This window comes from Haplochromis burtoni, unplaced genomic scaffold (assembly GCF_018398535.1).
Source record: "Haplochromis burtoni strain Fernald_Lab_line unplaced genomic scaffold, NCSU_Asbu1 Contig_473, whole genome shotgun sequence".
Lineage (NCBI taxonomy): Eukaryota > Metazoa > Chordata > Actinopteri > Cichliformes > Cichlidae > Haplochromis > Haplochromis burtoni.
Genome location: NW_024582834.1, coordinates 85,963 through 98,725, shown reverse-complemented (window position 1 = coordinate 98,725; position 12,763 = coordinate 85,963). Strand labels below are relative to the sequence as shown.

The following is a 12,763-nucleotide window of genomic DNA, read 5'->3' as shown; positions in this document are numbered from 1 at the left end:
TGTGTGTGTGTGTGTGTGTGTGTGTGTGTGTGTGTGTGTGTGTGTGTGTGTGTGTGTGTGTGTGTGTTGAATGCACTTATATGTGTGCAACTGTGCGTTTGAAGTCGGTACACTAACAGACAGTGACGGCTCCCCGCTGGTTGACCCTGATTTTCCCTCTTGTTCTCCGGGATCTTTAATATTGTAACTGCTCGATGTAGGAAAGAGGGAAGAAACACACAGTCACACTCACTCACACACACACACACACACACACAGAGGATCATCACAGAGAGGTGTGTCGCTCGTGGCTGTGACGCCTACATGCTGTCAGGTTTGATGCTTGTCAGGCACACGTTCAGTTAGAAGATCGTCTCTCAGTGACTTGAAAAAGTTTTGGATTGTGTGTTCGAGGGAGACGAGTTGGCTTAAACATTTACATCTGCACTCGAACACGCAGGAATATAAGCAGCATGCATTTATAGACAAGAGGAAGTACATGACAGAGGCTTCCTGTCTACACTGTTTGATCAGAGACTGCGTTGAGCTGAAATGCTCCCCAAAACACTGAGGAACAGGACCTGCACATTTACAGGAAGTGTAGAGCAGCTGGCTCATAACTGGACATATAGAAGTTCCTGTTAGGTTCTAGGGGGGTTTTGCTCTTTGTGGTTTGCATTGTTTTAAATGTGTTTGTTATCATCAGCCAGTTTAAAGGTGGAGAGCTCACTCGGGGTTGGTAATGAGGTGCTGCCCTCATTATGACCACGAGCAGCAGGTGGTGACCAAATGAATCAGAGTGTGGATGCAAGCAGTGGCAACGCAGGACTTTAAATTGATAGAGGAGCAGATTGATTTGTTTCTTTCAGTTAGTTTTGTTATTACACCATACTGTTTATTCAAAGTGTAATCTTTGTATTTTAGTGATCTAAATGATCTTTTCAAGACTTTTCAGTTTAGTTTCAGTATAACTACAACAGCACGGAGGATAAACGCAGGTTTTACTAATACTGACATTTTCACAGGTTGAACTTGTCTTGTGTTTTGTAGCACAGAGGATCTGAGTATTTCTGTGTCTGCGGTGCATGAACATACTGACAATTAGCACTGAACCTCTGTGTGTACAGAGACGACCTGATGGCAGCAGAAGTAAAGCTGTTTCTGCAGCGTTTAGGGGAAAATCAAGTCGGCTTTACTCGAAGACTCCAATCCCACTCGGGGGGATTTATTGTTCCATTAGACTTTCAAATGTGAGGATAAAAAGCTAATTTCTTTTTGGATCTCTAATACACTGAGACAGCTTGTTGACAGCCGCATGCTGACTGTGTTTAATTTTAGATATGTCGGCTCTTCTATTTTTGTATTTTGCTATCAGATGTTTTTTTTAATGCTCTTACCCGGGACAGTCATGTAGGCCCGTTGAAAACTCCAGCAGTTTGTGATTTATACATGTGCTTTTTAAAATCTTTTTGAGGTTTATTTCTTCCCGCGCAGGGTTGCTCTTTCACTCTCGTCTCTGTAGACCCTTGCTAATAGTGTCCCCATCGTACATGGCAGAGGTGTTTGCATAAATCGCCTTTCACCTTTATTTTAAGGTGTGTCATCATCTTGTATAGGATTTTAAGGTCTATATATAGCTGTCCTGCATTAATATTTACCATTTGAGCTGTGGTTTTAGCTCCAGCCTCCTTAGTAGTGTGACAATGCAGCATAAGAACATATGGAGGAAAGCACTAACCTGCATTATTCATGAGAAGACGCAGAACAACCTTCCCCGCGCACCACCCGGCGCTTTCTCTTTTTCTCTGTTTTCATTCCCGTCTATTTTTGTTCTTCACTTATTGGTTTCTTTTTTTCATCCCTCCTGCTGCTTTTTTCCATTCTCTCTCTCTCTCTCTCTCTCTCTCTCTCTCTCTCTCTCTCTCTCTCTCTCTCTCTATCTCTCTCTCTCTCTCTATCTCGCTCTCTCTCTCTATCTCTCTCTCTCTCTCTCTCTCTCTCTCTCTCTCTCTCTCTCTCGCTCTCTCGCTCTCTCTCTCTATCTCGCTCCATCTCTCTCTCTCTCTCCTCTTCAGATGTAAAGGAGTCCATGTTCTTGGCTGACAGACGGTCAGCAGATGCAGGTTGAAACCAGTCACTGTCTAATGAGCCCTCATCTGTCACATGATCTGTCAAAACGTAACTGTTAAACTTCAAGAGACATGCCAACACGCCAACACACACACACACACACACACACACACACACACACACACACACACACACACACACACACACACACACACACACACAGACCACTGGAGTTTGTTTGCTTTCCTGATGGCGGCTTCAGTGCAGTGGTGGGGGAACTCCAGGCCTCAGGGGCCGGTGCCCTGCAGGTTTTTGAGGTGTCCGCTGATTTAAATGGCTAAAGGACCTCCTCAACATGTCCTGAAGTTCCCCGGAGGCCTGGTAATGAACTACTCATGTGATTCGTGTGTGCTGACCCAGGGTGATACCTAAAACCTTCAGGACTCTGGCCCTTGAGGCCTGGAGTTCCCCCACCCTGCTTTAGTGACTCATCTTATAATCTCAGCAGACATTATCTTTCAACTTTTCTTTATTACCTTTCCCTAGCATCCTCATCCTCTGTCACACCAGGCTTCTGTATCTCCTTCAGTAGGTTGTCCCTCCTTTGTGCCTTCCCCCGCCTCCTCCACCTTCAGCCAGTAGCAGTTTCCTCAAACACCCTGCTGGTGATCAGCACTGGGAACAGTTATTGTTAACCCATTTAATTTAGTCATTCTTGACACCACCCTCCCATTTATCCGTGTCTTACACCAGCACTAGGAGTACCCTAGCTTTAGCTTGTGGATGTATGGAAAGTTTGCATAAAGGGTTCAAAACCTCTTCCAGGGAGCCGTCATGCGTTTCATAGTTCAAGAGGGAGTCAGACTTGGTGGGAACACGTCTGAATGTCTGAGTACAGCCAGAGCCAGCAGGCGCTCATTGTTAAAAATTTGTGTACTTTAACTGAAAATCAGACGTTCTCCACTGCTTTAATGAACATGGATTTGTTTCCAGAGGTTCCTGTTTGAGTCTTTATGTCTGGAGTGAAAGCAGCTATTGAACAGAAGGCTCGCTTCAGCTACTCTGAGTCTATGGCTCAACTTTTGACCTCTGTGTGATCGAGGCTCAGAGAACCCTAGAGCAGCGGTCCCCACGGACCGGCCTTTAAGGTGTCGTGGATAAATAGAACAAAATAAAATGATACGACCAAGACAAAAACTGGTATTTGGCATTTTGTAAATATAAAAATAAACATAAATTCAGAAACATGTGTAATTGTGTAACTTTATTAGCAGCGTCCTCTTGAAATTGCGCCAACAACACTGAGAGTAACATCCTCCTCTCTGCCCCTTAATGCTCTCTGGTCGCTATGGTAACACATCAATATTTCTTTCAAAATAAGACACAACTGCAACACGGAAAAAGACCCAGGGAAACAGAGTTAACGATAAAAACCCTGAAAACCATAAATTTCACACCCGAGCCTCAACTCTCGCAGCCCGGTACCAAACGACTCACGGACTGGTATCGGTCCGTGGCCTGGGGGTTGGGCCAGAGCAGTTGGAGCCTGGTGCTTCTGCAGGGCCTGATGAACTAGCAGAACAACTTTTGCTTTGAATTTTACTCTGACCCATATCAGGATCCCACGGAGATATCGAAGTTCTGTTTTGTTTTGGGTTGTTTTGCAATCTTTAATTAATGATTGTGATAATTAGCCCCATTTAGAGAACCCAGCAGATGAAATGCTGCTGTTAAAGTGTAAATACAGCTTTAAAGAAAGGGAGTGAAAAGCATCCTGATGTGCTGCTCGTTTTCTGGATTTGCCGCAGGTTTTTGACACAGCTGATCATTTCTATAGTTTCAGTCATTACTCAAGAGAAGTAATGTAACGCAAATTAATCCTTACTTAAAAAATCATGCAAATAATGCTTTACTGAGAATAAGTAATCTGGTAACACTCTTACATTAGTTCTGTGGTGAACTACAACACTGAGTTACATTATTACCAGTAATCAGCTGTTCTGCTTTTTCATATTGTTTATTTCATATTTGGATGTGAATCGAACAAAAATCTGTCCCGGAGTGAAGAAGTGAGGAAACACTTGATGGGGCAGTGTGCTCTTTCTGGTTGCTCCTGAGCAGACTGACTCTATAACGCTGTCCTGCTTAGAACAGTTTGAAACAGATGAGAGAATAGTGCTGTTGGTGAGCCTGATTGCTCTTAAAGCTGCACTGAAGTTTGTTTGAAATGGAATCTTTAGTTCTTGTGACGGTACATCCATTTCTACAAGCAAAGCCCCGTTTGTTGTCTGCGCACACTTAAGAAGTTGTGTACTCATAGAAAGCTCTGAGCTGGCAGGACGAGCTGCAACAATGTCAGAACAGATGAGCAGCTTTGTATCTGCAGCCAACAACACAGTGAAATCCTTTAGCTCTTCAGCCGCTGAATGCTCCACTGTTTTTGCAAACTCGTGTTTGGCTGCTGAGATCTCACAGAACTGTTTCTGCATGAAAGGGAATTAAAATGGCAGAAAAGTGCTGAGATGAGCTGAAAAGGGAGAGTTCAGCTGTGGGTTTACCACTACAGCAAAATATGAAAACTACAGATACACACAGCAGCCTTAAATACCCTTCGGTTTGATAAGGATAGGTGGAGAGGGAAAGCCCACCCCCATTCTTCTTGTACAGCCACCGAGTGCTTTGATGTCGTTCCCTTTAGAGGGCGGCTCTGTGTTTTTGGTCAAATTATGCAGCGTGCTGTGGAAAAGCCGAGAGAGCAGACGGTTTGTAAGCAGTTAGCTCAGGTGCTAAATATTTCATAACCAAAGTGTGTTTTTTTGTAGTTGTTTGCTCAACAAAATAATGCATCACAGCTGCAGCTGAAAAGAATGCGCTCATAACAACATTATGGATAATTCATATTTTCATTTTAATGACCGCATCCTTAAAGGGGGACTCCTCCCTAAACCCGGCATCGAAATTTACAACAAAGTCAAGAGTGTGCTGTGTCAAATGTGTCAAAGTGCATCAGGTGATTTTATTGGTTTAACTGAAGAAGTCGTCAAAGTTTTAGTTTGTGTTGAAGTTTGAATGAATTCAGTCGGCTGTGAAGTCGAGCGCACCGACCGCTGGAGTCGAAGCAGCTTTCAGTGTTGAGGATTGTGATGGGAGGAGCCGAGCGATGCTTCTGTTAATAACAGCAGCAGGTGCACAGGTGTGATGTGCGTCTGTGTTTAGGTGAAGCACACTTTCACTTCCAGTTAAAACCTCGCGTTGCTGCTTTGATGCACTTCATCATTTATTTAATAAGTGAGTATTTTTTTTTATTGGCTAGTTTAATAACCGATTAAGAATTTATTGGCTAGTTTAATAATTAAGCTGCCTTGTCCAAAAGTTAAAATGCTTCTGACATAAAAAATATATTTGTTGGTCTGTTGGGTTAATTTTACTTCTTCATTGATGAGTCCATAAATCAAAGAAGGTCTTGTCCCATTTTTAAATGCTTTAGTTGGATGATTCCTGTAAGCAATACTCATGATTGATTACTGTAGATATATTGAATAAACTGGACATATCAGCAGCAAATGTTGATGTGAGCTTTTGGCCCTTTTTTGGAGTCCAGTTGTAGGACCTTCCCTTGTTCACGGTTATCTGTCTAGTGGACTCAAACGGCGGCGTTATTTTAGCTCTATTGATTCTGGGTAATAAATAGCCTGAGAGCGTTGTGCTGCTGGTAAAAGCTGAGAGGGGGAATCCCCTGGGGAAAAGCTAAAGCAAGCACCAGGTCCCTGTCTGAGGCCGGCAACCGAGAGAGGAGGGATTGAATACAAGTCAATAGATTCATCCTTTGAAAGCTGCTAAAATAGATACTTTCATCAGACACTTTGGTTATTGCTGTCATGTGTGACGTACTTTGAGGGCGCGGTAAAGGTTTTTGTCAGCGTCCACTAATGGACTGCGTCCGCTTTGATCTTTGACCCTCAAGTCATCAAATCCTGCTTCAAATGTTGTTGTGACGCGTTGTGTGTATCAAAAGCTGACCGTGAGAGTTCACTCATGACAAACGTTCAGTGTTCAGAAAACTTTGTGTTTCTCGTAACTATAATTTAAAGCAGAGAGGTGAGAGCAGGGAGGGAGTCTGAAGCCAAACTGTGAGCTGGTTCCACATGAGAGGAGCCTGAAAGTCAACGCTCGTCAAACTCAGGGAAAATAAATGTTTGCTCTTAATGAGGTGCCCCGACTTTCCGTCTCACACACCCGAGGTCCTCGATGCTGATGAATAAGCACAGCAACCTTAACATAGTTCAATGTGTTCTCCTCTAGGTAAGCACGTGGTCGGTGGAGGATCTGCGGCTGAAGCTCGCCTCTCTGGACCCTCAGATGGAGCAGGAGATCGAGGAGATCCGCCAGCGCTACCAGGCCAAGAGGCAGCCCATCCTCGACGCCATCGAGGCCAAAAAACGAAGGCAGCCGAACTTCTGAGAAGTTCTGAAGGATTTCTCTCACGTTTCCCGCAGCAGTTTGGAGGAACGTCACCGAGGCTGCTGGAGTTTCTGCGTGATGTGACGTTTGGGGAGTGAGGATTATCGGTTTGACGTCTGCCTGCTGAGTTTTTGGACCTTTGTCTAAGAAAAACTGTAGAAAAGCTGTTCAGCTGAATATCATTGACATTTATTTTTGTCTGCTTGAGATCCATGATCCTTCTGTTTGTGGCATTTCTTTTCATTTCAGTATCATCAGCAGCAGTTTTGGACTCGAGTTTCTTTCTGCTTATTTCAAGCTTGCACACAGTTGCTTTAAGGAGGTGAACAGGTGAACGTACCTGGAGACCGTCAGGTCCTGTCTGTAATCATGTGGTACATCATCATTTGAACTGCTGACTGTTAAACTTCGGTACTCGTCTGTTACTTAACTTCTTGCCATCATTGTTGGTGAAGCTGCTGAGCTTTTCTAGGTTTCTGCATCTGACAGCGAGGTGTTTTATAGAACAGGATGAATCTTCATTCTTGAAAAATGCACAAAAAGGTAACATGGACAGTGGATAAAACTGGGTTCTGTCGGCACGTCTGCTTTTCCAAAGATCTCTAAAAGACAACAAATCATTGAATTTGAATTCACAGCTAAAAGCAGAGGAGATAACCAGTTTTTCTCCTCTTCCACTCGACTGGTCATCTGAGAGATGCTGCACATATTCTGTGTTTCCACACAGTTTGCTCTGAACTCCAAAGCTAAGGTTTCTTTCAAAGCTGCTTGAGGAAACTCTCTAATCTGGTACATGTCCCTGCGTTTCTGTTTTCTACATTTCATAACTTGGTGTTACATTGAAGTCCTACTCATTATATCGGACTTTGTGTTTGTGCCGGGGACCAAACTGTTACTAGATCTTTTCTTTTGTCTTTGATCTTCTGTGGGCTGAAGCACATTTCTCTCACTCCTGCAGCTGCAGCATGAAGCCAGCCTGCAGAATTACTTCAGTAAAGAAGACAGAAAAATGGGATCAGTTAGTGCAGAGTGTGGTTCGTGAACCAGACGTATTCTTTGCTTTGTAGAGCACATCATTTCACTTTTTTCCAGTTTTATATATTTATAAGATTATGCGATCGTCATCTCAGCTCTTGGGCCAGTTAATGAGGAGTGTTTACAGTTCACAGGTGATGATTCTGCTCTCTGATTGGTTTGTTCGGTTGGGTTTCGGTTGTCTGTCGGCTTGTGGGTCAGAAGATGAATCTGACATGTTGAGATGATCAAAAAGAAAAGAAAAAAGAAATCTGGCTACATGAAATTACAAATCTGTAGAACTATGTCAATATTTAGTAAATGTTTCTAACACACTGTAAATTAGGAGTTAAAAGACATTTTCAAGTGTTTCCAGTTTGTGTCGACATTCATAACTCCAGTATTACAGTACGTCATCAGTATCCTGTCATTACAGCACAGGAGGAGTTATTGTTGTCGACATGCAGACTAAATGAAGTGCCCTTTTTATTTTTTTATACGTTTCCTTTGTTTGAGTGGGTCTCTGAGTGTAGCGCGGGCACAGTGGCCGCCTGGCCGCTGGTTTGACTCGTCCTCAGATGAACTTCGCTCACTGTTCTCGCTAAACTGAAGCGAAACTCGTTGTAGAGAAACTCCCTAAAATCCAGCAGGGGGCAGTAGACAGATTTTCCTGAGTGAAGTGGAGTGTGTGGAGCTCGGGGGCTAAAATGATTGTGCTCTACACACAAAATCCTTCATTTTACTTTTTTTGTGTTTGTTTTTTGATAAAATAAAATTACACTCAGGCCATTTAATTTTTCTTCCAGTGAAGCAGATTTTTTTTTTCTTTCGAGTTAAAATATTCGCATTGTGCTAAAACGTGCTGATTGGTCAGGGCGGCCCCCTCGACTATGCCCGTTCCCAGAGCAGTGTGGTTGAACCACAGCACAAACAGAAGCCGGCTGTGATTGAAGGCGACTGTATCTAAAACTCTCTCCTGCTCGCTTCATGAGTGAAATCAAAGCTGCTGTACTCGTGGTGCACGCTCCTGTCACGTCTCTAATACTTACAAAAAGGTATTTTACTTCAGCTGAGCTTGTTTTAAAAATATTTGGAGAGAGAAAGTAGAATTATATACACTCTCCTGCCCGTCTATCAAAAATGTTGACCCTGCAAATTTTACATTTTTGGCTGCAGCTCAATGAAGTCTCCTTCATTTTGGATCGTCTCAGCACGACTCCCTACAAAGACGTTCTCTGACAGTGCCTTATTCTCGATTAGCCAAGTGACCAATCACAGCAGAGACAGGTGACCAATCACAGCAGGGCCAGAGGTTCTGTATCAGTGAAGCCTGTGAGGAAAATCCTGCATTCTTTAACATTAAACATGTAGACGTAGTCTGCTGCAAAATGAAACGATGAAACTGTAAATGAGCGTATCGTGGGCACTTGCAGTGTGTTAGGAACCATTTATTAATGTCTCCTTATAAATGTTTGACAGTGGACGATAGACGAGAAGATCTCATCTTTCTTATATCCGTTTACTTGCCAACTGTTCCATCTCTCCACAAAGTCATTTTTGAAAGCACAGATGATGGTTTGTAAGTAAAACATGAAGTTTGGGATCCTAAAACTTCTGGATTTTGATGTTCTGATTTTTGATTGCACCAAAATGTGAAATATGAGCACATTTGCCTTTTTGTTTAACCACCAGTGCCCTTCTTATTGTTTGGATTTTCATTTCAGATCCAGTTTTTTTTCTTTATCTCTCCTAAAATAAGCTAGAAAAAAACAGACCTGGTTTGACAGATTTATGGAGCAGATTCAACAAAGCTTTTATCCCCCCGGGTTTGATCTGGCACAGCGGACTCGACGAGGCCGCTCCTGAAAAAGTGCCAAGAAGACTTAACTTCTGACATTCCTTTAGGAGGTCCAGCACAAGAGAAAATAAGGGACGGTTTATATTTTTATACGTAGGTTTAGCGGTGACGGAGTCAGTCGGCGAGGTGACGGTTTGTGTGTGTGTGTCCGGATGAAAATGAGCTTCTCAGGTCATAAAAACTCCTCAGGGCTGTGAAATAATGGCAGAACCAATTAGAAAACGCTGTAGATGGTTCAGAGTTCCTTCATACACGGTCACGTCTGTATATATGAGCAACACTCGGCTGCATGTGTATATTTTGATTCATTCAGCTGAAAAGTTCAGTGTCAAAAACAGGACTTTAGAAAAAATGTGAGAACGGCTGCTTTCAGAGGGAAACCCTTCAGCTGGATTTCATCACACAATGCTGTATTTAACGGGTGGTTCAAATCCACAATGTGCACATTTTCCTGTGGCCTGCGGTGCTCTTTATCCACCAGCCATGTTTTAGTCACATGGCCAGTTTCCTTTCGGTCCACGGCATCATAGCAGAAATAAACATGTTAACAGCCTGCTGCAGAAATGTTTCTGCCCTCTGTGGCTGTTTTCATCCTTCATAAGAACTGTACAGTGGGTTCACTTTTCCTTTATGTCTGTTTAGATTTGATTGTGGCTTGAAATTCGAATTGTCCACCTTGGGAAGCTGTGGCTGACCGTTGTCTGTCTACAGCTCAGCTAATTTGGATCATTTCTCTGTGTTCACACTGTTTTTGAGCCTTTTTGTGATGCAGATCATCCATCAGGTCTGTGCTGTGGTTACAGTCATTGACATGCTCGTGTTTTATCAGCCTGTTACTTTGCAGTAATAAGCAGCTGTAGGCATGTCTGAGACCAAACTGATAAAGGTGGATGGATATCAGTGCAGGCCGGAGGAAGAACCTGTGAGTTTGTTTGAACTGCCCCTTTAAGCTGGTTGGTGTCTCCTGTGTTTCTCTGTAAGATGATGACTCATGAGCACAATTCATTTCCTGCTGTGTTACAGGCAAAGCTTTTTCTGCCTTGTCCTACCAACTGTGGATCCACTGTGGGGCTGTCAGAATATAAAAACTGGTTTTGATCCCTCGACGTTCAGAAAAAGGGGACACATATTTAAAATAATGGCGCCTGATTGTTGTTGAATTATTTGCATGAGCTGCTTGTTGCTGCCTGAAATTAAGTCGAAGTCACTGGAGACCAGACAACCTCTTTTTCTTTTTTTCTTTAATGTAACAGAGACACTTTTAAATGCTTCTTTGATTTTCCAACCTTTGACTCATTCTTCATAAACTGCTGAATATGGAAACCACAACAAACATCAGAAAGCATTTGCAGGTTTATTTTTGGTACAGCCAAACTTCTTCAACCTTGAGACTGTTGAGTTTTTACTTTGATTTAATATAATTTACATGCTTGAGTTTAAAAAAAACAAAACTGAGCAGCACGTCAGTTTACTCAACGAGTGATTCATGGATAAATCCATACACTCAAAATGAGGCTCTCTTTAATCTCTACATTTGTTTTGTGAACATTTCTTTCTTTAACGTTTTGTTTCGTGCTGGTTTTATATAACTAGCTGTTTAATTTCACTCAATATTCAAGCACAAACATTTTTTGGGTCAAATAAAGACCAGAATTGGATTCCTGGAAAAAAGTGAACAAACGAACAAAACAAAGAAAACCAGAGAAAAACATGAAATGTTGCTTTAGTTCAGCAACTCCAGATTAGACTTTTTATTTTAGCAGTTAATCTAAGTGAAAATCTTTCTGCCGTCTTGTGTCTCTGCCTTTTGTATAAATCTGCTTGAGCATGTCAGGATCTGAGTTTGCTTCCTGTTGGCGTCGGCCTTAAAGTCAGCTTGTGTTTGAGATCACTGGTGTTTGGTTGGTTTGTGTCCTTTGTGGGTTTTTTGTTGTTTGCTTGTCTAACAAAGAAAATAAAAAACTAAAGCAATAAAAGATGCTGCTTTTACTTTTGTACATATAGATTCTTATTAAAGTTCCAATTAAATCAAATGTAACTGTAAACACGCAGCAGACGCTTCATTAGGTACACCTTGGCAGTAACAGGCTGGACCCCATTTTTCCTTCAGAACTGCTTCAATTCTTCATGGCAGAGATTAAATATAAAGAACACTTCTCAAAGATTTTGGTCCATGTTGAAATGACAGCGTCACAAAGTAACTGCAGATTTTTCAGCTGCATCCTTCATGTAACTCTCCTGTTGCAGCACATCCCAAACGTGCTCGACTGGACGGAGATCTTGAGACTGTTGAGGTCACCGGACTGCAGGGAAGTCATCGTCCTATTCAAGAAACCAGTCTGAGATAATCTGAGCTTTGGGACACTTGTGATCCTGCTGAAAGCAGCTATCACGTGGTTCTAGTCAGCAGCGATTCACAGGTAGGCTGCTGTGTTTAAACAACTCTTAGTTGGTATTAAGGGACCCAAAGTGTGCTGAGAAAATATGCCCAACATCACCCCACCAGCAGCCTGAACCTCTGATAAGAGGCACGATGGGTCTTTGCTTTCATGTTTGCATGAGCGTACCATCTGAATGTTGCAGGATAAATGAGTTATTTGAGTTACTGAGTTACTCTGACATCAAACATTAACACAGTTTCTGCTCACTGGATATTTGCTCTTTTTTTTTTAACCATTCCCTGTAATCAGCAGTTTCTGAACTACTCAGACCTGCTGCTCAGTTGGAGCTTCAGCAGGTCGTCTTGACTCTACGTGGCTAAATGTACACTGTTTCTGCCATGCGACTGTCTGTCAGTATTTCCATACTGGATTTTATATCTGATGAAATAACTGATGTTCCAGTTTGCACAGTCATGCTCTGCCTTCATCATCAGCTTTGGCTGCAGGACTCTCACTGCCTTCTGCACTTTCTGAAAGTTTTCTCGTGTCCTATCAGATCCATCACAAACACCCAAACTTTTTAGGCACGCCTCGTCCCCCCTTTTCTTGTTTCCTCTCCTTGTTCAGACTTTTGACTGTCAGCCAAAATAGCAGAAATGAATTTTTAATCAGCCGGTCACGAATCTGATCTCTCTCTCCTTCAGTCTGTCTGCAGATGTGCTGTTTGTCCCGACAAAAATAAAACAAACTCTGTGTGTGTGTGTGTGTGTGTGTGTGTGTGTGTGTGTGTGTGTGTGTGTGTGTGTGTGTGAGAGAGAGAGAGAGAGAGAGAGAGAGAGAGTGAGTTTTCCTAGAAAGAGCATCCAGCACTGGGGCAGATCTACTGGGGAGCAAGAGGGGGCAACTGCCCCCCCACTGTAGAGCCTTGCCCCCAACCTGCTGCATGTTGCTGAGTGTTCTTGTGCTTTTTGCTCTTCTTAAAGCTCTAAGATGCTGCCCA

General features: G+C 42.8%; 1 protein-coding gene across 1 annotated transcript in view; it reads left to right on the top strand.

Annotated features, from left to right (window-relative positions):
• Positions 1 to 11,066, top strand: part of LOC102300184 (serine/threonine-protein kinase 4) — a 57,716-nt gene extending 46,650 nt beyond the window's left edge. Inside the window, exon 11 of the mRNA XM_005946559.3 lies at positions 6,352 to 11,066. Within this exon, the coding sequence (XP_005946621.1) occupies positions 6,352 to 6,510 (159 nt within the window). The 3' untranslated portion in view covers positions 6,511 to 11,066. The remainder of the gene's footprint in view (positions 1 to 6,351) is intronic.
• The last annotated feature ends 1,697 nt before the right edge of the window (positions 11,067 to 12,763 follow it).